This window comes from Pelodiscus sinensis, chromosome 18 (genome assembly GCF_049634645.1).
Source record: "Pelodiscus sinensis isolate JC-2024 chromosome 18, ASM4963464v1, whole genome shotgun sequence".
Taxonomy (NCBI): Eukaryota; Metazoa; Chordata; order Testudines; family Trionychidae; genus Pelodiscus; species Pelodiscus sinensis.
Window position 1 is genome coordinate 11553118 of NC_134728.1, and position 25797 is coordinate 11578914.

Here is a 25797-nt window from a genome sequence, read left to right on the forward strand (position 1 = left end):
ATCCCGCCAGCTCCAGTCCTGCCACAGCCACAGCCCCCTCACTGGTGAGAGACTGCTCCCTGTCGACCGCACGGCTTGCTGTGCCCACCCCGCACCCTTTTGTCTCTGCGCCGCCTGTTCCCCACACTGCCCCTGTGTCCCGCACCCTGCACCCCGGATCCCCTGCTCTCCCTCTTCCCTGCGACTCTCTGGCTTTGTGCTGCCCTTGCACCCTGCTCCCCCCCAATTCCTGCCCCCCCCAGCTCTGTGCTGCCTGTTCCCCGAACTTCCTCTAGACTCCGATCCCTCTGCCCCTCCCATTCCCTGAATCCCATTCCCCGTGCCTCCACCACACCCTGCTCCCCCCGATCCCTTCGTCCCTCTGGTTCTGTGCATCCTATTCCCCGCGCCACCCTCGTACCCTCCCACTGTTCCCTGCAGCCCTCTGGCTCTGTGCTGTCCCTGCATCCTGCTCCCCCTGTGGGTTAGGAGTGAGGGGTGCTTGTCCATAGGGCGGAGCTGGACAGGGCAGGGAAAAGGCTGTTGTGACCCAGCAGGGAGTGAAAGGGGGAATTCACTTGAAGCGCCTTTGCCTTTATGGGAAAAAAAGGGCAGACACCTGCAGGTGAGGGACCAGCACCAGAGGAGAGAGGCAGGGCAGTTGTGTAGAAGGAGGTGTTAGGAGAGGGGATGAAGAGAGGTAGCTCACATGATCAGAGTGGGGCTACTGGAGGAGTGGGCATGGGGGAGAGAAGGGCTGGTGGAGGGGGGCAGGTCTCAGGAAGGCTGAGGGCAGTGAGAAGGGCAGGAGTCAGGACAGCAGAGGAGGTGAGGGGTTGGGGGGCAGCAGGCACCAGGGGAGCTGATGGAACAAGGGGAGAAGACATGGCAGCAGAGGGAAAAGGTAGAGGTTTATAAGTTATTTATTAATAACTTGGATGATATTTGTTAATAACTTATTAGTAATTACTGTTCTTATTCTTAGTAGGAATTTATGCCATTAAAAAAGCACTTTTTGGTGGGGGAGGGTGGCTAGTCCCTTTTTTGTCTGGTGAGTAGTGTTTTCCATTATTTGTCAAGCCCTGTGTGTATATATAAAATGGGATCATTTAATTATTGATTGAGGTTCATTCTTCCATGCTATGCATAGCAACACTATTCAGCAGTTTAAAATATACTAGGGCTGCCAATTTACATGCGTTAATGCCTACAATTAATGCAGGGCAGGATTAATGTGTTAATTTTTTAACATGTTAATCACAGATGTTAATGCTACACTGCCCCTTTGAAGTGCCAAGTGAAGCACAACATGGAGTCTACAGCTGGCCTCGGGCTCCACTGCCCCTTTGAAACGCTCGGAGGCAGTGTTTCAAAGGGGCAAGCATTTCACAGCTGGAGTCCCCAGCTGACCCTGGGAAAGTGCCATGTGGAAACGGAGTTAACTGGGGACTCCCCAGCTGATCCTGGGTTCTGGAGAAATGTCGCGGGGAGCGCGGGATCAGCTGTGGAGTGGCTGCCCCTTTAAAATGCAATCTCTGGTGTTTCAAAGGGGCAGCTGGGGACTGCTCAGCTGATCCTGGGCTCTGTGCGGCAGTAAAACCTGGGGTCAGTTGGGGAGTGCTCAGCTGACCGTGGGCTCCACTGCCCCTTTGAAATCCGCGGAGGCTGCATTTTAAAAGGGCAGCTGCCATGGAGCCCGGGGTCAGCTGGGGAGTCTTCAGCTGACCCCGGGTTCTGCTGAAATGCAGCATGGAATGCCTTGTGCTGCCCCTTAGAAACACCACCCCTGCGCTTCAAAGGGGCAGCACTACATGGAGCCAGGGGTCAGCTGGAGACTGCAGCTGATCCTGGGCTCCATACAGCGCTGCCCCATTGAAACGCTGTGGTGGCGTTGCAAAGGAGAGGCACAGGTGATTAGTCGTGATTAAGTTTTTTAATTGCTTTGCAGCCCTAAAAGATACATTATCTAGATCAAAGTATTATTAAATGTATGTGAGAATAGGTAGGAAAACACATTACTCAAATGAAATTTGGCCATGACACAGGAAGCAACAGTGTAATTCTTCTTCGAGGAGTGTTCTTGTGGGCGATCCACTGTAGGTGTCTTGACACTCCTGCACTTGAAACTTCAACTTTTTAGCAGCAGTATTCTCTCCAGGTGCTGGCGCACAGATGCGGCACTGCCTGCACTGCTGCGCATGTGCTGATGCACACACACTTCCACCGTGTCTCAGATCTTCTCAACCACTCCCATTTTAGTCAGAATACAGTAGTGCTCTCTATTAGATCCTAGATAGTGTACTTCTGCTAGTAATTACTGTTCGATAGTTTAGCTCCTATTTCTGTTCATGGATTCCCTTCCCCAATTAATTGTTAGTTTAAAATTTTTTTAAAAAAATCTCTTGTTCATAGTTGTTAGAATAGAGTAGGCTTTCACGCCCTTTTCTTGGCACGCAGTCCGGCCTCCTGCCAGTTCCTCTAGACCGCCTCAGGCTGCAGACACTTGGAACTGTGCTCTTCACCTCAGTTGTGGGACTAGACTTGCTCTAGTTACCCTCTGTATATATTCGAACCTTCTGTTCTTTCCACACTCCGCCCCGTTAGTTTTCTTAACAAAAAAAAAAGAGAGAGACTTAACACAGTTGTTACCCTCCTACGTTCCCCTCAGCTGTTTTCCCCGATTCTGCTCCTTGTACATAGTTGCAGCTTTTAAAAACAAAACAAAGAAGAAAAGAGGAAAACCAGAGAAATAGACTTTTTTTTCTGTTGATATAAAGAACTGATTTAGACCTCACTTACACACGGAATAAACTTACCATGTCAGCGGCTACCGTCTTTAAGAAATGCGGCTCTTGCTGGGAGGCAATGCCAGCCTCTGATGGGTACTCTGAGTGCATCAGATGTCTGGGTGAATCTCATGTTTCCCAGAAATGTGCTCATTGCACTAAACTTACCTCCAGTGCTAGGAAAGATAGAGAAGCGCCTCCAAATGCTCCTCTTCGATAAAGCCCTGCAGCCACAACGTACTGCGACTGAGGAACAGCCCTCCAAACAATGGGCTTCATCCACCACTACTGGCATGCATAAGAAACCCAGGCTTTCCCCTACCAGATCTCTGCCGACTGCCTGACACGGCAGGGAGAGCCAGGGGGACAGACTGGGAACGTCTGGCATCACAAAGCCACATCCCACAATCTCAGTGGCACACAAGCCAAAACGGCCACAGGAGCCTGCACAGACCACAGCATCCCAGGTAGCACTGGCTCCGCCTGTAGTGCTGCCACTGGCACTGAGCTCTGAGCCAACAGTAAGGGCTTCCCCGGAGCCAGATATCGCAGCGCTGGCACCCTCACCACCTTTAAATCACTGTGTGGTGCCGGAGCACACGGTGCCGACACAACCGACCCCCACCACCACGGCACCGACTGCTGCGGTGCCTGAGCTGCCAGCACCGGCTAGTGCTTCAGCTCGCACCTCTAGACTGGGAGCAGCGAGCCCCGCTCCTCTTATCTCACTGCACCGGAGCTGCTCTCGCTCCCTTCTCTTCTCTCCGGCACTGTCACCATCTCCTCCGGCATCGCGCTCCCCACACTACTGTTCTGGCCGCCTCAGGTCTCCGCATCCTTCCTCCAGACTGCCATCCTCATTCCTGGCTGCTGGACCCTCTCACCAAAGACATAATTACAGGCAACTCTCTCCCGCTCCTGCCTCTTCCAGGGCATCATACAACCGCTCCCATTCGCCCTGCTCTCCACAACATCATCGATACCGCTCGCATTCTTACTGTCCGGACAGACGCTCACCTCTGGACAGTCTATATCAGGCATGTCCAAAGTCCGGCCCGCGGGCCAATTGCGGCCTGTGTTCCGGTTTAAAACAGCCCCACAGATAATTTGGCAATATCTATCTTTTATGGCCCCCAACGAATCCATATGTATTGAGATGAATACATTGTAAAATCTCAGTTAATGTCAGTTGGTCTAAATCAGTTATAAATATATTTGGACACAACATGTATACTTGGTGTTATGTTCCTGTTCATATTTTTTTAACTTAAAAGTTGACAGACAACCTTTATTACCAATAATATGTAATGTACTTTACAATGTTCCTGACATATATTTCAGCTTCCTGGATTTTTTTTCATCTGGCCTTCAGATATGAAAGGCAGAGTGATTTAACACCTGTTTAGATTTGTCATCCATGTGACAAAATGAAAAGTATGCCGTTTGCAATAAACTTTGCATAAAATAGTTAATTTGCATTTAATTTTAATGGTTCAAAGAATGTCAGCAAAATGGTCGGCCCTCACGCATGTTCACTTCATCAAATCCTGCCCTCTTTGAAAAAAGTTTGGACACCCCTAGTCTATATCATCACGATGACCGCTACGCCCGAGACTCTCGCAGCAAGTACTCCTACCGCTCATGGTCTGCCTAAGACTATGTTTCATCTAGGCTCTCCCCAACTCCAGCTCCCCTCAGCCCTCCAGAACATTCAGCTTCTCCATTTCAGCCTCAATCGGAACCAGAGCACACTCCCTTTGCGGACCAGCCAACTGGGGTCTCCCCAATGGATTCCTCCCCGCCAGACGAAGCATTCATTCCAGACGAGAGTTCTCCAGCAGATGACCTCTGTCAGTTTCAGGAGTTGTTCAAACGAGTAGCGATCACCCAGGAAATACCATTGCAGGAACTCAAGGACAAGCAACACAAACTCTTCAGAAACCTCCAGCCGCAGCACAGGTCGCGCCTGGCCATTCCCCTCGATGAGGGCATCTTGGAAATTGCCGATGAAATATGGCATGTTCCGGCCTCCACTCTACCGATGAACAAACGGGCCGACAGAAAATATTTTGTGCCCCTAAAGGGCATGGAATTCCACTTTGCCCATCCCCAACCAAATTCCAAATTGTTGATGCAGCCCAAGAGAGGGCTAAAGCCCCACACTTTAAACAACAGGGCTCCGACAAAAAGATGAAGAGGCTGGACCTTCTGGGCAGGAAGGTCTACACATCAGCAACGCTGCTCCTTACAATTGCCAATTACTTGGTGCACCTATCCAATCACATCTTCGACTCTTTTTCACGCCTGACTCCTCTCATGGACCTCTTACTAGATTCAAAGAAATCTATTCTGAAATCAGTCATCCAAGAGGGCTATACATCAGCGAGAACATCCCTTCAAATGGCCATGGACGTTGCTGACACTGCCGCACACTCTACTGCCATCGTTATGTGGAGAGCCTCTTACCTTCAAGCAGCGGGAGTCCCAAAAGAGCTTCAGAGCAGGGTCGAGGACTTAACTCTCAACAAAGACAAGCTTTTCGCGGAAAATACGGACACAATCCTACACTCTTCTAAAGACTCCAGAACAATTCTCTGAACACTGGGGATGTATACACGTAGATACAACTACTCCTACATTAGACACCAATGGCAGCAGCAACACCAGCAGCAGAGGGGTTTCGATAACCAACGTTCACGCCAGAGGCCCCAGCAACTCCACAATGTAAACATCAGGACAAACATGGCTCCCAGTAACAAGCAGCAAGTTTGATTCTCCACATTGTAAACGGCAGGACAAACATGGCTCCCAACAACAAGCAGCAAGTTTGATGCCTTGGTCAGGGACGAGCGAATAGTCACAGGCAGCACCGCGGATCATCTTACCCAATTCTTTCACCACCGGTTGAGGCCCTTCTTCCACCAATGGGCCAAAATCACCACAGACAGATGGGTACTGGAAATTGTTTGAACGGGCTACCCCATTCCCTTCACCTCCATTCCACCCACCATCCCTCCCACTCCGTCCCTTTTCAGGGACCCCTCTCACGAGGTCCTCCTAGAAGCAGAAGTTGGCCGCTTTCTTTCTCTGGGTGCCATAGAGTCAATCCCAAATGAGTACAAGAACAGGGGCTTCTATTCACACTATTTTCTCACCCAGAAAAGGTCCGGAGGTTGACATCCCATCCTGGACCTCTGCTGTCTGAACAAATTCCTGCGGAAACAACTATTCAAAATGATCACCTTAGCTGCCACAATTCCTACATTGGATCAACAAGACTGGTTTGCCACCCTCGACCTCCAGGACACCTACTTTCATGTCCCTATCCATCCAGCCCACAGAAGGTTCTTACAGTTTGTCGTCGGAAAGGATAATTTCCAATACAAAGTCCTTCCCTTCGGGCTTTCCTCAGCCCCCAGGGTATTTTCAAAAGTGCTAGTGGTAGTTGTGGCCTTCCTCCAACGACAAGAAGTAGTCACCTTCCTGTACCTGGACGATTGCCTACTCAAGGGTCCTTCTGCACTCGAGGTCTCTCATATGGTTCAACTCACCAGGCGAGCCTTCCTATCACTCGGACTCCTCCTCAACGACCAAAAGTCCATTTTGCACGCTACCCAGAATGTCGAGTTCATAGGGGCCCGCCTGGACTCATTGGCAGGCAGAGCCTTTCTACCTCTGCAAAGATTTCAGGCTATCCAGGACCTTATCCACACCATTACCGTCAGTCCCACTGTCTCACTCATAACACGCCTGAGACTGATGGGATATATGGCTGCCACAACATATGTGGTCAAATACGCCAGACTACACTTTCGCGCCCTTCAATACTGGCTGACACTGGTCTACAACCACATCAGATACGACCTCCACAGGTCAGTAGCGCTTCCACCTTCCATTACGCAATCACTCCTGTGGTGGAACAGCCGCAAGAATCTCTTATCAGGGGTACTTTTCCGTCAACAACAGCCCTTCCACCAAATTACGACAGACACTTCTCTGCTAGGATGGGGAGCACACATGGGGTCTCTCCAAGTGCAGGGCCAATGATCCCCACCAGGGCCGGCCCGAGCGATTTTGGGACCCCGATTCCTTGGCGTGCAGCGCCACCCCTGGGGCGCCTGGCCCCACCTCCCGGGTGCACGGCGCATGCGTGGGCCCATCCCCGGGGCGCATGCGCTGCCCTGTCAGCCTAGCCACTGCCGATGGCGCGCAGCCCGGGGCCACCTGGGGCGGGCTGTGCCTGGCCGTGCAGGACCTGCTGCCGTGGGGGGAAGGGCGCTGATGGCCAGTGCTGCAGGGGTTGACACGGCCCCTGCCCTGGGCAGCCGCTGCAGCCCACCGGGAGCCAGGCTCCTCCCATAGGTTGGAGCTCTGGGCAGCTGCCCGGCTAGCCCACCCCTTAGTCGGGCCTTGGTCCCCACGAGAAGCACAACTACATATAAACCTCTTAGAACTATGCGCCATCTTCAATGCCTGCAAATGCTTCCTCAACCACATCCAGAACACCACAGTGAGGATACTCATGGACAACTTCACAGCCATGTATTATGTGAATCACCAGGGTGGCACTCGCTCCCGTTCCTTATGCACGGAAGCTATCCTTTTCTGGAATTGGTGCATTCGCCACGGAATAACACCTACGGCATCTTACTTATCTGGGACCACAAAAATGACCGCAGACTTCCTAAGCAGGCACTTTTATGTGAAACACAAGTGGGAAATGCATGAGGGAGTCCTACTCGACCTCTTCTGACGCTGGGGGACTCCCCGAGTAGATCTCTTCGCAACCTCCTGCAATGTGAAATGCCACAAGTACTGCATCAGGGCAGGCCTCGGCCATGCATCCCTGGGAGACACCTTTCTCATCAGTTGGCATGGACCCCTCCTCTATGCCTTCCCTCCCATACCACTGATCTCAAGGGTTCTTCAGAAGGTGAGGGCAGACAGGGCGAGGCTCATCCTCATAGTACTGGATTGGCCGCGCCAGCACTGGTTCCCCTTTCTCCATAGTCTCTCTGAACACCCACTGATTCACTTCCCGGCCCTCCTGAACCTTCTCACCCAGGACCGAGGACTCCTAGAACACCCCCAGATATACACTTTGAATCTCACAGCATGGTTCTTAACTGGTTGAACCCATCCGAATCCCTCTGTTTGGCACCAGTTCAGCACGTCCTCATACACAGTAGATGACAAACCACAAGTGGTTTTTAGGTGGCGTAGATTCACCTCCTGACTATGAAAACAATTTTCTTACTCACCTTAACATCGGCACGGAGGGTAGGCCATGATGGCCACGCCACCATTTACAATTTTCCGAAAGGATGGGGTAGTGCTGAGGCTGCACCCGAAATTCATTCCAATGATTGTATCCCATTTCCACGTCAACGAACCAATAATTCTGCCAGTATTTTATCCAAAACCCTATGCTTCGCCACAGGAAGTGGCCCCGCATTCCCTAGATGCCCGAAGGGCCTTAGTCTTCTATATAGATCACACCAGACCCTTCAGATGTACGGACCACCTCTTTGTCTCCTTGGCACATAGATCAAAAGGACAACCGTTATTTTCCTAAGGATTTCAAACCTAATAACCTCATGCATAATGCAATGTTATGCCGTTAAACAGTTACCCCTTCCCGCCCAACCATTTGCCCACTCCACCAGGGCCATGGCGGCTTCGATGGCCTTCCTTAAAGGGGTCTCCCTCAAGGACATTTGTAGGACGGCCACCTGGTCATCACATGAGACCTTCACTAAGCATTACTCCTTGTCTCTGAGCACTCACGTGGATGGGGCGGTGGCGACTGCGGTGCTCTCCACAGCGGATAAATAGGGACTCCTTCTGTTCTGGCGACCACTGCTACGCAGTCACCCATAGTGGAGCACCCGTGGGGACATCAAAGAAGAAAGCAAAGTTACTCACCTTGGTGCAGTAACCGTCGTTCTTCAAGATGGTGTCCCCGCGGGTGCTCTACTACCCGCCCTCCTCCCCGCTTCGGAGTCCGCTTTTTCCTGTGTCTTACAGACTCTGAGGCGATCTTGAGGAACTGGTGGGAGGCTGGACCGTGTGCCAAGAAAAGAGCGCAAATGCCGCGAGCCCCACGGCACATGTATGGTCCGGCTGGATACTACTTTTGACAAGCCTCCATCTGCGGCGCTGGGGCAAGCCCAATACCCCCATAGTGGAGCACCCGCAGGGACACCATCTCGAAGAACGACAGTTACTGCACCAAGGTGAGTAACTTCGCTTTTTTCACCAAAAGTGTCATCTGGACACCAGTGCAATATGGCTCCACTCCTTGGACATTCGGCAGGTGTTTGCCTTTTACCTAGATAGAACAAAGTAGTTCAGGCGTTCTCCCAGACTATTCATTTCCATAGCAGATCTTTCCAAAGGCCACGCAATCTCAAAACAGAGACTTTCAAAATGGATAACAAATCGTATTAAAAATTACAATAAGTGACATTACCAGCCCAGTTGTGGGCACACTCCAGTAGAGCAATGACCACCTCTACGGCCTTTCTACACAGCGTGCCCCTCAAGGACTTTTGTAGAGCAGCAACATGGGCCTCTAAACACACATTTACAAAATGTTATGCTATAGACACTTACATTTCACAGCATACCACGTTTGGGGAGGCGGTCCTTGCCACCATTCACCAATCAGGTCCGAAGCCCCTCTTTCCAGATGCTTAGGGTACTGCTCCATAATCACCCACAGTGGAGCACCTACAGGGACATTCCTTAAAGAAGAAAAGGGAGGTTACTCACCTTGTGCAGTAACTGCTGTTCTTTGAGATGGGTGTCCCTGTTGGCACTCCACAACCATCCCTCCTCCCCTCTGTTTTGGAGCTGGAACATCACTCCATGATAAAGAAGGAACTGAGGGACAGTTGATGGCACACGTGCGTCAGCACATTAATTGCAGCACACGGGGGGTAGGGTACTGCTGCTAAAAAGTTCTGATTTCAAGCACAGGAGCACCGAGACATGGAGGCTATGTCTATACTCACAGCTTCTTGCACGATAAATATGCAAATGAGGCTAAGCGTGGAATATCGCCGAGCCTCATTTGCATACCTCATGAGCCGTCATTTTTGCAGAAGAGGCTCCTGCTCAAGAAGGAGCTGTCTACACTGTCCCTTCTTGCGCAAGAAAAACCCTCTTGCGCAATGCCGTTATTCCTGAAAATAATCGGCATAACGGCATTGCGCAAGAGGGTTTTTCTTGCGCAAAAAGGGGCAGTGTAGACAGCTCCTTCTGGCAGATGAGCCTGTTCTGCAAAAATGGTGGCTCATAAGGTATGCAAATGAGGCTGGCGATAGTCCACACTTAGCCTCATTTGCATATTTCTCGCACAAGAAGCCACGAATGTAAACATAGCCCTACAGTGGAGCACCCACAGGGACATCCATCTCGAAGAACACCAGTTACTGCACAAGGTGAGTAACCTCCATTTTTTTGGAATAAGTACCACAAGATTTTTCAGGGCCACAGATGATAAAAACTTGTGTTTTACATTTCCAGCAACCCCTGATCTCTAATATCATATTTGAATATTGTAAATTATTATTATTGAGATGTAGAGTTAAAAGCAATTAATTTGTCACCTTTGCTTGTCTTGAAGAGCTTCCTGATGTATTGATGACTATAGATGAACATGTTTTGAATATGACTTGTTTAATTCTTCTTGTATAGGGAAAAGTTCAGAATACAAGCTTTAAACATGTAAAAACTACAGCTATGCTTAATATAACTACAGGACATATAGTGTAAGTATCTAGTCAATTTATCTGAAAATGTTTTAATTATTCAACTATATTAAGAATATTTCATGATTCACTAACTGAAGTTTTATCTCCATCTGCTTTGACAGGGATGATGTCTACAATTTTAACTTAAGTGGATTTGATGAACCTACAATAAAGCTTGGTGTAAGATTCCGGTAGTTTTTGTTTATGCAAACTTAGGAACCTTTTAATTCATGTCTGCAGGATCCATATGCAGGAGTTAGAGCACAGAACTGTGGTTCACACTGCTTTTCTGATCTTTGTAGTCCAAACTGTAGGGCAATGTAAACAAACCCTGAGAGACTCTCCCTAGAATACCCAATAACACAGTGGTTAGGGCACTGAAATGGGAAAGTGGAAGACTTGACTTAAAAGTTTTGCTCCCACATTCTGGGTTAATGCTTAAACATAGAATCATACAATCATGCAAGATTAGAGTTGGAAGTTGCTTCAGAAAGTCATCTAGTCCAACCCCTGCTCAAAGTAGTACCAATCCCCAAAAAATCATCCCAACTAAGGCTTTGTTGAAAACATGTAAGGATGGAGATTCCACCACCTCCTAAGGTAATCAGTTCCAGAGCTTCACCACTCTCATAGTGAATAGTTTTTCCTAATATGCAACCTAGATCTCCCCAATGCAACTTGAGACCATTGCTTCTTGTTGTCATCTGCCATCACTGAGAACAGACTAGTACCACCCTCTTTGAAGTCTTCTATTAAATCCTCCCTCATCCTTCTGTTATGCAAACTAAAAAAGCCCCAATCCCTCAGCCTTTTCTAATAAGTCATGCACGCCAGCCCCCTAATCATTTTTGTTGCCCTCCACTACGCACTCTCCAGTTTGTTCGCATCCCTTCTGTAGTGGGAGGTCCAAACCTTGATACAAAACTCCAGATGTGGCCTCACTAGCACCAAATAGAGAGGAATAATCACTTCCCTTGAACTGCTGGCAGTGTACCTACTAATGCAACCCAATATGTGATTAGCTTTCTTGACATCAAGAGTTATAAGGGGGAGCAACACCTCATCCTCAGTATATATTTTGTGGGTTTGGACATACTCTAAGCCTTTTGGAAGGGAGAAGAGTAGGCATTGGTTCCCTTAGTTCCATGAAATCTGACAAATCCATTCTCTGCCTTTTCTACTCTGCTACCAGCCCTATCTTGAGAAAAAACTATGAAGTAGTAGTATACAAGCCACACATCTGAAACATTTCCAAATGCAAAATGGAGAATATGGACCAATTTTTAAGAAAAAGATTAAATTATGCCTGTGAAAAGAGTAATAATTTATGTGAAATCTAGGAAGGTTGCACTAAACTATTCAAAGTGATTATGTGAAATATTCTTTAATGTCTAAATTAACCATTGTAAATACTGTGTGTGCGTGCGTGCGTGCGCATATCTATCTAGCTATCTATCTATTTATAAATAAAACTCCAGGGGTATTTTGTGCCAAAAAATAAAAATGTTGTAGCAAAATATAAAAATTCCGGGCACAATATTTTAAATTTCTGCAAAATGCTACACTTTACTTGTCAAAATAATGTGATCTAATGAGATATCACTCTGGTTTCAATGATTTCAGTAATTTAATTAAACTGCAATACAATGGATGGAGAATGGGAGTGGAGAGCATTAGAGGAAATCCCCAAACCTCTTTGCCTAACAGTAATATAGCTAGGTTTGACCCTTTATTTCTAGTTGTTAATCAACAAATGTATGCAGCCATATGCTCAGTGCTGCATCACAGCCAACTGACAAGCAATTGGGGGCTGGGGAACCATACTTGCAATTTATATTAGCTACAGAGCATCTTCAGAAAGGTCAGCAGCAAACAGTTCATGGAACAAATTTTAATAAGAAATTATTTCAGTCCAAAAAACTAGGCTAGTTCTAATCACTAATGCATCATAACCATTTATAAACCAAAAATTTCCTTTATACCACTCTGGCAATATTAAAAAGCCTTAAAACTTTTATCTGTTTTATACTCTTGAGGGAATTCTCAAAGACAGTGGGAGCAATTCATTAAGCAGGCAAGCTGCTACTGTGCTCTACCTGAAGATATGCAGCCTGCCTCACACCTAGCTCCTCAATAACACCCTGAAGCCCTTCTCCATGCCAAGTATGCTACAATAATGAGAGGGACAGTGTCTTGCATGACTGCTCTTGCAGTTTCCCTTAGGTTTCCTGTCTGAAACTATTTTTCTGTGAGAAATCAAAAAAAAAAATCTATGGAGACATGAATTTTGTGCATGTGCAATGATGCAGAATTTTCCTGGGAGTTTTATGCTTATAGATAGATATAAATAAAGATACATTTGCAGTTATTTCTAATTCATTTGTACTTACATTTAGGTTCAAGAATTGTATGTTGCCAATCTGAAAGCTTGTACAAATCCAACAGAAAAAATGTAAGCATGTTACACTATATTAAAATAATCAGAAAAAAAATTGTCATTAAGGATGCTCATAATGAATAGTTCTGTTTGCATTCTCCAACATCCTTCTTTGCCAATGAAGAAAGCAAATTTAAATTCTTCTAATAGATATAGACAGGAAAAAACACTCTTGTCTCACTTTCGCTGTAAAGTGGGCTGTCTTAACTTCATCATTTATTTTCCTTTCTGCAACAGGTAAAGACAGCTCCAATGGCTTCCTCGGCTGCATTTTTTTACTGTTTTCCTTTGGCAAAATGCTCTGTAATCCTTTCGTTTTTCATCAGATTACTAGTTTAGTATATGGTGTTTACTAATGAAGAAAACACTCCTCATGAAGCACTCTGGAAAGGCAACCTAATAGTTGCAGTGTGTCATCCTCATATTAGTAGAGATCGCTGCAAGAAAATTCTAGTTGTGTGTCCTTGTTTGGCTCAAACTCAGAGGCTGCCCCATTAGATATTACAGTGAACTATGGTCTAAAAACTTGCTAAAAAGAGCTCGAATACATGTGCCTCATAATTCCCCTCCCACACACATACATACCAATAACCCCAGCAGATGTCTTCCGTTTTGGATGTATTTATTAATGTGAATATCTCTTTGTTTAAGGAATCCCGATGAAAGCGAAAGTACCATACAGAAAAAAGTAGATAAAAAAGTAAGTTTCTTAAAACTGAGGGAAACTGATACTTGAAAGATCAAATTTTCAACATGGAAAATACTCCTTTTTTTCCCCTTAAAACAATGCAAAGTATTATAAAAATTCTAAGCCATCTTTCCACTCCAATGGTCCTATGCTTGAAATAAAGCAGCCTGAAGTTATTGAATGTAATAGTGAAAAGCCCTGTAAAGATAGTTTTACACTTGGGTTTGTAGCTCAAATTGCTTCTTCGAGCAGTACCACATACATTTAGGGAAAAAATGTATTATAATTCTAAATAGAATAAATGACTTGTAAGCATTTTGTTTCTTTGTTTTATAGAATAGAACTAATAAAAATAAGAAGCATCTCTTTAGTGACACTGACACAGAATTCAGAGGTGATGACAGCAAGACAGATATCAGCTGGCTACGAGAGTCTAGCAGAAAACCTAAACCCCAACTAATAGAGTATAGCAGAACTAAAAATCTGAAGAAATCCAAAAGTGTAGAAGCAAGTAAGAAACTAATTGTTGAACAGATTATACATTTAGGAATGGTGTTTCACTTAAATCGTTTTTTAATTATTTAATTATATTTGCCATGCATAAGGTTTTTGTGTTGCAGTGAGTCACAGTTCATGTTAAATGCACTTGTCCCTTGAGGGCAACCACTCTTGACTACCTCTCAGTTCCTCAGGTGTCAACTCTCTTGGGAAAAAACTTAAAAAATAACAAATAGTCTTGTAACACCTTAGGGTATGTCTACACTACAGAGTTTTGTCGGAAAAACAGCCGTTTTTCTGACAAAACTTGAGGAATGTCAACACTGCAATTGCGTTCTTTTGTAAATAAATCGAAAGAACCGAGGGGTTTTTGCAGTATTAGTAATCCTCATTGTATGAGGAAGAACGCCTTTTTGCAAAAGAGCTCTATCGAAAAAAGGGGTGTGTGGATGGGGAAGAGGGAGTTTTTTCAGAAGAAGAGGGAAGAGGAAAAACCACAGGTGCCCTGGTGGCCATTCTGTCCATAGCAATTACTGCTTATATGTGAGATGGATGCTATCTTGTGAAAAAGTGCATCACTTTTTCAATGCACGTTTGCAGTGTGGATGATCTCTTTTGCAAGAAGTTTTTTCGGAAAAAAACTTATTGTGCAAGAAGCCTGTAGTCTAGATATAGCCTTAGAGACTAACAAAATTTGTAGAGGGCATCATGGGCTTTCATGGTGTGATGGCGCGTTGGGGTCCCCCATCTCCTGCACCCCGAAATGGCACAAACAGACTGCACCAGCCGGTGGAGTAGAGGAAGTTTATTGCCTCTCCAGGATACAGCACAGCACAGATGTAGTCTGGTCACAGAGCTGGGCTAGGATGCCTCAGGCCCCCTTGAGTTGGGGGGAGACTGGGCCCCTAAACTCCAGCTCCTCTCCCTAGGCTGTCTCCACCATGCTCCCCAACAGCCACCAACTCACTCACCCTCTTCCAGCCCTGCCCCCCAGCCAGGGCAGCATTCCACCTTCCTTTGTTCCTCTCCATGGGGGGTGGCTGGCCATACTCGTTTGCATAGTGACTCATCCTGTTTTGCTGGGTCGTGGTACCCACGGCAGCCAGTGGGGGTTACCCCAGAGCCAGCAGCATAGAAACCAGCCAGGTACCCCCACTACATCACACATGGGCACAACCCACTTCTATAAATTTTGTTATTCTTTAAGGTGCTGCCACACTATTTGTTGTTTTTAATATTTTTTTCAGTTACAGACTAACATGGCTACCCCTCTGAAACTCTCTTGGGCAGAAACTGACAGTTTCTCCTTCCTGATCAAGGGGATTTTTAAAGACTGCACAGTTCCCTGCCTGCATTGTGATATTCCCAGCAATACAAACTACCTAAAAAGTCAGCATCTGTACTTTGCTTTTTCTCCATATGGTCTACCCAGTATTTTGCCCACATTTATAAGTTACCGCACACCTCTTTATAAGTGAGCATATTCCTTCAGGTGAAAGCATTACAGAGAAAACATATAAAAACAATACAAGAAACGCACGTGTGCTGAAAAGCTTATCAGGGGTTACCCAGTTCCAACATTAGGCTCTTCTGGATGCCAATCTTTAGAACCCATTACTGGGTTTTCCTGTGGTTAAAAGTACATAATTTGTCTCAGATTCAGAACTAGAACAATCATGAATAGTTCAGTCTTTCCTTTGTATAGCTTGGGCTTTTGATCTTGGTCTCATGTAACAGGGGATAAGCAGATAATGGCTTACTTCTCAGGGTGTAGCTTCAAATGGCTGTGTTTTTTGTATAACTGGAGGTGAATATCATTACCTCCCCGTAGATATTCCACAGGAAAACCACTTAGCATGTTTTGTCCCAGAACTCCATTCTTGTCTGGCACCTTCTTTAAGATAATATTTTGAACCCCTAGGTGTCACATCTGTCTCTTTTCCTTGGTTGAGAGCTCACACATAGTCCTAGCCCACAATAATACATTAAAATAGTAGACCTAAAAGATATTTAAACTTAATTAAATAAAATCTCCTGAAGATATAGCAGGAAATTGCCATTTCTGTCGGACACATTATATAATATGTTTTGTTCTGCTATATTCCATCAATTATAGGCTTTGAAATGTGCTTGTCCTCAGTATTTGTGAAGTATTTGTGAATTTTGAAAATAAAAAGTATTTATTTTGGACAAAACAATTTTTTGAAAAACTGTACTACTGTCCAAATAATAATCCAAAAGCAGTTTAATGCATTGATAAAGATATGTGGATATATAAATGATATCCTATTCTGTCAACTAAAAATTGTAGAAGGTTAGCATTTTTTTGGATATAAAACTAGTTTTCTAAATGCTACTGATTTTAACAGCAGATGTCTTCTCTGATTCTGCATGTCTGATGGAGAAATCTGAAGGGAGAAAAATAATACATAAAAAGGTAAAGTAAATTTTTCATTTAATTTTAATAGATACTTTAAATCTATTTTAACTGGCCATAGGAATTTTTAAAAATATTATATTACTGCATTGTTAACTTTCAACAAAATCCTTTCATATCATAGTAATTAAAAGTTGTTCTGACTGCTTCAGTAATACAATAGAGCCAGTTATAATCAGAGTTCCCTCTAAACTGTGAGGCAGCACTCCTTGCAGCTGCTTAATGAGCCCTGCCCAGCCAAGAGCTCAGGATTTGTGTCCCTACCAGCGGTGGGAAACTCACTGCTCTCTTCTCAGTAGAGAGCTGCTGCTGTTGCTGAAGGAGAAGTGCTTTCTCTCCCCCCCCCCCCCCCCCCCCCCCCCCCCCCCCCCCCCCACTGTGCACGATTTTGAGTCCCTGGCTTGGTGGCGCTCATTAAGCAGCTCCAGGGCTGTGCTCTTGCGTGACTTAGAGGGAACACTGGTTACAATTCCTAATGCTTGATAATACTGAGAGTTGGAATGATTATGGCATTTTGATGCTTGTATTTTGTTTTCTAAGGTGTTATATATCTTTTTTTGGTAATAACTAGTTACTGGTTAATGACAAGATAAGCTATTGTATTTAAATTATTTACTTTTTTGGTGGTTGGTTTGTTAAGGTAGCTTTTCAACACAGAATTATTCACTGAATTATAATATCTCTGAATTATTTGTGAGGCCTTGTCTACACTGGCATGTTTTGTCGCCAAAAAACCGCCGAGAACATATACACTACAATGCAACTTTTGTCGGAAAAACACCTAGTTTTGGCGACAAACTTCCAGCCCTGCAAAAGACTTATTTCTTTTCCCTTCCCTTTGTTGTTGACAAAGAGCCAGTGTGGATTCTGCTGTTTTGTTGAGAGAACTGACTTCCGCTAGCATCCCACAGCGCCTGCTCTGATGACTGTTCTCAGTGTTTTTGATCTCTGCTGATTTGTTTTGTGATCTCTGCTGCCTGCAGGCATGCACCTCTCCTCTTTCAAAGCTCCAGGAAGTGTCTGACCGCTGAGTGAGCTGTTACCTTTGGGGAACAAAAAGAGCAAATAATTGGAATTCTCCCATTCTGTCCTGCTAGAAACATAGCAACAGACAGACTGCTGCTGCAGGGATAAGGCTGGAATGACTGCTGTGCTGCTTTGACATACTTTAGCACAAAGACTTCGCAGAACTACTCATGATGCTGCTCTAGTATCTGAGAATGGTGTGGGAGAACTTAAAGAGAAATCCAAGAAGCACAGGGATCAATTCTACCTCCTCACAACATTGCTCTGTGGGGTGCTTATCCGCATTTTTTTTACTCTCTGTCGACAGGGGAGCCAGCAATGTGGCTATGAAATGTCAACAATGGGAGTCAGAAAGGCTATTCCCTACTCTGACACTCTGAACCCCCCCTCTCCCGAAAACAAACTGCGTCCCTGATAGCTGACCTCTCAGGCTAGGCAGGCCCACACAGACCTCCTTTTACCTTCCAGGACACAAGAATCAAATCATCATCTTAAAGGAGGTGATTTTATTAACAAAAGAAAAAAGAGATACTTGATAAAGCATTCTTGGATGCTAGCTGTTACATAGCGCCTGAGAAAAGAACAAATTAAAACAGAAAAAAATGGTATATCTGGGCTATAGCTTAAATATGGTAAGTGGGGGAGGGAAGGCATGGATTTCCACTGAGTAGTTTAACCAAATGACCAAAGCAAAGAAAAATATCCTGATCATGACTAAATATATATTTTCCACTTATTTACTCATAATCCCTTTATGGTTCAGTCCACTTCCATGCTCTGAATTCCTGGAGGCGTGGTAGTCCTGCCTGGGTTGAAATCATTCCCTTTCCCCCAATTTTAGGCTTAAAAAACTCACCAAGAAAAACACAGCAGGTATATATTTACAATTTAAATTTCAGCACTATATCCCATTGGTTCTTCTGGCTCCCTGCCAACAACACCTTTAACTACCTGAATTTAACTCTTTAGTCATTGAGTTCTGGCCAGCACTCTTCTTATCCATCACAGACCATTTTTCACTTTTGCCAACTTTTACCTGTCAACAGCACTTTTGCCGCCAAATCTTCCCACTGTAGCCAAAAACTGAGATTATTTAGAATGATAAACCTAACTACAAATAAAAGCTATAAAATTAAGAAATCATACATTTTATGTGACATTTATAAAGTTTATTATAAATAATTAATAAATAATTACAAGAAGTTATAAATATGTTACAGACAGGAGTATATATGGTTATAACCAAATTAGTGGAAAACATAGGAGATATTTATAAGCCACAGTCCAAAACAATCTATTGACCTGCTAGATTTATAACAATTGATTAAACTGGTTATTAAAATCTCTATTAATTATTAAGCATTTATAAGCATACATTTAGTAAAAAGTGTGACCAATAGAAAATTATGTAGTAAAGACTGTGTATGCATTTAATAGTGCAACATTATATGGTAAGTTCTTCTTTAAGTGGTATCCTTGTGGGTGCTCTACAGTGTTCCCTCTAACATTTTCCATCCTTGAGTGGGTTGAATTTTCTTTTGGGCAGGTTGAAATTTTTTATGTGCAACTCCAATAATGAGGTTGTGTGTGGATGTGTACCACTAGTACAAAGAAAAAAACTATATACTTATATATTTTAAACAGTTTATAGATACGAAAGAAAAAACAATATTAAAACAAGGGATAATTAACAAGGAGCAATGCTTAAAATGTTTCTTTAAAAATCAAATAAAAAAGAAAATTAACAGTACCCTTGGAGTACATGTATTATCATCTTTTCTAATGACTCAAAGTAGTAAACACACCAAAATGGGGCATACTGAAAACAGCTATATAAATAAATCAAAGACATAGACATTAAGTAAAAGCATAAAAACATGCACTAGATATCTATAGCACTCCAAAAAAATGTTCAAAGAATCTTTTTCTTTCTTACCTTAAGCCATTAACACCGATGTAAGCTTTGTTGGAAATGTAATCATGCAAATAGTTTTTTGTTCCAACAATCATTCACTAAAGCCTGAATCCTTATCTACAAAATACCCTGATCACAACTAAATATATATTTTCAGCCTAAATACTTTACAACAAAAAAAAACACCAAAACAAATGCAGCAGATCCTGCATTAAGATCTGCTAATGCAGACTCTCTCAACCCTGCTTACTTCTCTGCTCTGGATGGGTCTCCCTCCAAACAAACTACATTTTAAATGAGGCTTTCTAACATCTTTGGGCAGGTGGTCACCTGTTAACAAACTCATCATGACTAAAATCAAGCTCTTTATCTTTCCCTCCTAAAACTAGGTGGAAAATATTTTGGTCTAGAACTGCAGAGGATTCACTGTTTTGTGTTTTCTCTTCAAGTCTAATAGTGGAAAATAGAAGGTTGCTACATTATTCTTTAACACTCCCCTCCCCGCATCATATTTTTCCTGGCATATTTCAAATCTTGTCACCAATCAGTTGGTAATTTAATACCAACTCCTCTTCACTCCAACCTCAACAGGAAAAGGTAAGATGTACTTGGACTAAGCTCCCCATGTAGCCCCATGCCCCAGCATAACACATCTGAAATTGTCTCTCCCCTGTACTAGAAGCTGCTGTGCTGAGACCAAGGGTCTGACTCCTGCTGCAGCCCAACCAAACCCCTACTTCCATCTTACCACACAGCTGCTGTAATCCCAACAGTCCCTCTCCTTTCCTTTCCTCTCCACTCTTCTGGCTTCTGCAGCCCAGCTGGGAGCTAGGATACCCTTAACTTCCCCTTCCACTCCCTCCCTTCCCCATCATCCTCCCAGCTACTTATTCCTTCCCTCATCCTTGTGTCCCCTTCCTACTGTCTGGGAGACACATGCTGCTCCATCTTCAGCAAGGAACTGCTGCCATAGCTGAGGGAGAAATGCCCCTTCCCTGGCTAAGCAGCTCCATGTGCGGCTTCCCTGAGCCCCTGGGTAGGGCTTATTAAGTATCTGCATGTCCACACTATGCACACTATTGTGCAGCTTGGAGGGAACCTTGGTGCTGTACTGTAGGTGTCAGGTCATCCTGGCACCACAGATCACAGATTTTTTCCCTCAGTGGCTGGTTAGGCTGTGCACCATAGCTGTCTTGTGGCATTCACACCTTAGCATACTGCACATGGCCCAACCCTCCTCAATTCCTTCTTTACCATCCTCAGCTGCAGATGGAGTGCTGTTCTCATGCATCTAAAAGAAAAATTTAGAGATAGGTAGTTGAAAATCCCTTAAATAGTGTTTAACCAGTACCTGTTTCTTCTATCAAAAAAGAAAAAAATCCTTTGCATCAAGTGTAGTTCCGATTGACTTCCTCCACCCACATAGAAAATAGTTTAGTTGTGATTGTTTCCCCCTTTTTGTTTGGGGCACTCCACCAATTCACTGAAAATAATCTTTCCTCAACAATGGCAGGATCCCCGGGATTCAAGAAATACAACATTTCTTGCGAACTGATGTCGTTCTCCAACAGCCATTTGTCTTATGTCTGCTGCCTGAGGGAAACACACAGTCACCAAAGGAAGCCTCAAACTACTCTCCACTATCTCCTGCTCTCTATTACATCCATAGTGAGGGGGGTCACAGAAGAGCATAGATGCAGATTCTTGTCTCAACATTCCTCCCCAAAACATTGGCAACCCTGATGGCAAGCATACTGAGTGAAAGCCCACTATAGTTCACAAGTGCAACCATGGTATGCTCTACTGTGGATATATACCTACCCTCATCTTACTCCATGCAGTGTCCTCCATGGGCAAATTATAAGGAACAATATACAGCTCCTTCCATCCCAACAAAATGGGCACTTCCATGAGCTACAAGCATCCTACCCTTATAAATGCATTTCTGGTATTCATGACCAAGATGACACTTCAGACAGACAAGCCAAAGAAGCCTTCCCACATCATAATTTCTTTTAGTCTCTGGTTGACGCAGTGATACTAGTGATGCCTTTACAGATGGATGACCTTCAACAGTTTCAGGAATTGTTTAAGAGGGTGGTGTCTTAGTTTCAAGTCTCTCAAGACATTTTTTCCGCAGTCTTTTACCCAAGCCCCATGCCTTGGGCAAAGAACAGGCTTTATACACACTGGATGTTAGGAGGGCCTTAGCCTTTTATTTAGACAGGACAAAGCCCATTCGTATGTCCGCATAGTTGTTTGTGGCAATCGTGGAAAGGCTAAAGGGCCAGCCGGTGTCCGCTCAGAGGATTTCCTCACACATAACTTCCTGCATCAAGGAGTGTTATGGTCTGGCCACGATTACCACTCCACTAGAGCACAGGCCTTTGTGGCTCAGGTCCCCATCCTGGATATCAGTAGGGCTGTGTGACAGGGTGCTGCAGCCCCACACTGAAGCCCCTGCCGTAAGCGCCTTGTTCGGGGCATGAGGAGCAGGGCACTGGCATTGTGCCGGGTGTTTGCGGGCCACTGAGCGTCTGGCAGCCCCAGGCATGGCAGCCGAGATGCTGCCCAGATGCGACAGGGTGGGCGGAGCTGCCCCCAGGACATCAGGATGATGTCCCATCCTGCGCCGGAAGCAGCGGGAGATTTAAAATGCCGCGCCACGCCGGGAAGGGATGAAGGCGGGCATGGGTTAGCAGAACCCCCCGTGGAGCAACGGAGATCCAAACCCAGCGCACGTAGGTGTGAGTGTGTCTCCATCAGGTCCCCTGTGAGGCAATGAGGGCCCGAGCCCCAACAGGGAAGCCAAGCAGCCGGCCCGCTGGAGCTCAGGTAGGCCCCTTGCGGGGACGGCAGGACCAGTGGGGAAGACAGAGAGAGAGGAAATAGCCCAGGACAGGACCATACCAGGTTTGTGGGCTGATGAGTTTCGTCGGGAAGCCCCCATCAGCCGGACCGGACCCTGGAAGGTCCGAGTCCTTAGGGCCCTGGGCTGGGGCCTGTGAATGAGGGCGGGCCCGGGCCCCCCTCTCTAGTCTCACCCCTGAAAAGCAAGGACATTGCACCGCGAAAAATATAGACAGCCAGGCAGGGGAAGCCAGCCAAGAACAAAACTACGGGTGAGGTGGTGGGACATGTGGGACAGTCCGCCGGGCTGGGGAGAAGGCAACCCGAAAGTCCACCCTGGCTCGGTCACAGGCTGCCACATGGTCTTTGATCCAGACCTTTGCCAACCACTATGTGCTGGCTCACCAGGCGAGGGAGGACACAGTTCTTGTTAGGTCTGTTCTCCCCTCCGTGATAGGTTAGAACTCGAACCTCACCTCTTGGGTTTCTGATTTGGAGTCACCTACATGGAATGGACATGAGCAAACAGTAGAAGAAGGACAAAAACAGTTACTTAACTTTCGTAGCTATTGTTCTTCAAGATTTGTTCCTCATGTCTATTCCAAATCCCAGCAGGGGTATATATTAGCTGATATAATGGTGCCACTTCAGGGGGCTCCCCTGCTGGCCCAATAGGTACTGTTAAGAGAAAAACTTCTGACTATGCATACACACGGTGTACACACCAACATGGAATGGACATGAGTGACACATCTCGAAGAACAACAGTTATGAAAGGTAAGTAACTGGTTTTTCCTCATGCCATAAATAAGAAGTTGGATGGAGAAATGTTCACTTCGCCCTCACCCTGAAGTCTTCTGTTGCTTTTCTGGGCTCTTCTTTTTTCTTTTTCATAACACCTAGCAGAAGATCTTTAACCTTCATTTATTACAACTTACATTTTCATCTGTTCTATTTACAAGTCCATGGAATGTCTAGGTTGTCCAGTTCAATAAATACATTTTGATCCTTCTCTACCTAGGAGAATGGGGATGAGAGAACCTTTTTGATAAGTAATTATTATTCAGCTTGTTAACTTTTCAGGTTTAAACATTGGCAAACTGCCATTAAAGTTACTTGCTAAATTCATCTCTAATGTGAGTCTACTATGGTCAGTGGAACTACGTCAGAGGTATTATTAGCCCTATATTCTATACAAGAAACAGGTAAAATTCGAATGCTTATATGTGCTTTCTTTTTTCAAAGTATTTGGTTCCTGCTATATATGCCACGGTGCCCTGTAATTTGTTCTTTTACATTATTCTTGTAGTTGTGATATTGATGTACATTTATTTTGTCCAAAGGTACCTGTAACTAAAAAACAAAATGCAAAGGCCGAGGAGAATATAAAACAGACAATTAGACCAAAATGGCCTCGAAAAGCAACATTAACAAAAAAAAGTTATAAGGATTACTCAAATTCAGAGTCAGAGGGTGAAGAGGAATCTTCAGAGTACTTATATACGAAAGAAAAATTAAGAGTAGAGGTAAACAGTATTATTGATATTCTGTATAATCTCCATGAAAGTAGGGTCAAAATTTTCAAAAGTGGACACTGATTTTTAGGGATGTTAGATATTGAGTGTTTTGGTACTTGTGTAGGTGCAACAATTTTAAGTAGTTACACAGTTACTAAAATACTCCCCGAGGGTAGAACCTATTAAAAAATCAGCTCCCTGTGCAGATTGGCCCCTTGCTGCCTCTGATACAGGGGGGAGGTTGCATGTAGTCTTTTGGATTAACCGATGAGCCTAGATTTATCAGTTAATTGTTTAAATGGCTGTCCACTAACATCTCTACTAATTTTAGGTGCCTCACATTTTGAATTCCCAAGTTAGAGAACCTTGAGCTAGATTTTTCTGAAGCACCTGTACTTTCCATTAACTGGAATTGTGGATGCTCAGACCTTCTGGAAATTACTTCCTATTTCTTTTCCTCTACCTTTAAAGTAGTACATAGTTTTATATATGTGGAATCTTCTGTGGTCCAAAAATGTATATTTTCCTTCTTTTTTTTTTGTAAAGCACCTAAGCTTCTTTGGGACCTAAAAGTCCCTAAGTACGTTCTTTAAAATGACTTAGACACTTTGGAAATTTTAACATTATTCTGTTTAAAACAGAAAATATGTTGATTTAATAAAGAAGTGTACATTAATTTGTTGAATGCCTAAACCAGTTCCAGATCTATTAACCAATGGTATGTTAAAAAGATATGTTTCGCTCTTTTTTGTATAATTTTAAAATTATATCAAGTAAAGGTTGTATACTGGACTAAATCTGCGACATGACAAACATGCTTAATTTGCAGTGAAGTTTTGGGAGTTGAGGACACCTAGACACATTTTAAAATCCCACTCGGTGCTTGTCTGCATCCTTAGGCACCTAAATACCACTGTAATTTTGGTCCTTAGAACCAAAGGAGGGACTCAACACCTCTCCAGATTAACCACGTGTCTAACTGGACAAGTAGCTATATTGCATTGTGTACGTACGTACATACGTGTATGTGTGTGTGTAAAATACCTAGTGTGTTTAAATGTAATACTTACGTAGATTTGTGTTCCTCTAGCAAGAGCACAAAAATGGCCTAAACAAAGCTGTGAATCAACGGAAGGAACTACAGGATAATATTTCTTCAGAGCCAAAAAAGAGAATATCAAGAAATCCACAGAAAATATTTAGTAAACCAAAAGATCCTATAAAACAAAGAAAATTGGAAATGTCACAAGTATACTCACCTGAAAGCCCAGAATCTATTGAGACATTGAGATGTGTGTATTTTTTGTATTTTCATTTTTAAGGTTGTCAGCTCAAGTTTTGGATATGAATTATGGAATGTTTCTCTGTAATATCATTTCATTCCAAATTATTACTTTAAGAAACATACAATATCCTCTTTATATCCATTTAATGTACAGCATTATATGTTAAAATGAAGAAAATACATCATCATTAGAGACACAATTTGAACCTCTTTGGTCTAGAACTATCTAGTCTGGCACTATCCGTGGTCCAGCATGATTTTAGTTAGCTGGATGGATACCTATCATAAGTGTGGCCAAGATTTTCATGGTCCCATAAAGTTTATTTACTGCCATCCGTTCTGACTCTGTGTTCTGTGCTGTTAATTAGCTCTAATTTACCCCTAAATAACTTCTAGGAGCCCAGTAAGCAGTGCAAGTGTTGGTAATGCTGCTAGACAATATTGATCTCCCATGGTTCAGCAAATTCTCTGGTTTGGCGCCAGTCAGGTCCCAAGGATGCTGAACTAAAGGTTCAAGCTGTATTATGGTTGGTACAGGTTGAACCTCTAAAATCCATGACTCTCTGGTCCGGCAACATCTGTGGTTTGGCAGGATCATGTATGTTGCTGGACCAGAGAACCC

The 25797-nt window shown here is 44.4% G+C and overlaps 1 protein-coding gene across 3 annotated transcripts in view; it reads left to right on the forward strand.

The window, feature by feature from the left end:
• The window catches only part of SYCP2 (synaptonemal complex protein 2), a 142497-nt gene that overhangs the window by 73501 nt on the left and 43199 nt on the right, over positions 1-25797 (forward strand). For 2 of the 3 annotated variants that reach the window (XM_075901108.1, XM_014575077.3), the window contains 8 exons: positions 10467-10540; positions 10645-10702; positions 12919-12974; positions 13611-13659; positions 13984-14158; positions 16515-16582; positions 23717-23899; positions 24981-25182. In XM_075901108.1, the coding sequence (XP_075757223.1) occupies positions 10467-10540; positions 10645-10702; positions 12919-12974; positions 13611-13659; positions 13984-14158; positions 16515-16582; positions 23717-23899; positions 24981-25182 (865 nt within the window). The remainder of the gene's footprint in view (positions 1-10466; positions 10541-10644; positions 10703-12918; positions 12975-13610; positions 13660-13983; positions 14159-16514; positions 16583-23716; positions 23900-24980; positions 25183-25797) is intronic. The other variant, XM_075901109.1, reaches the window with a different exon arrangement.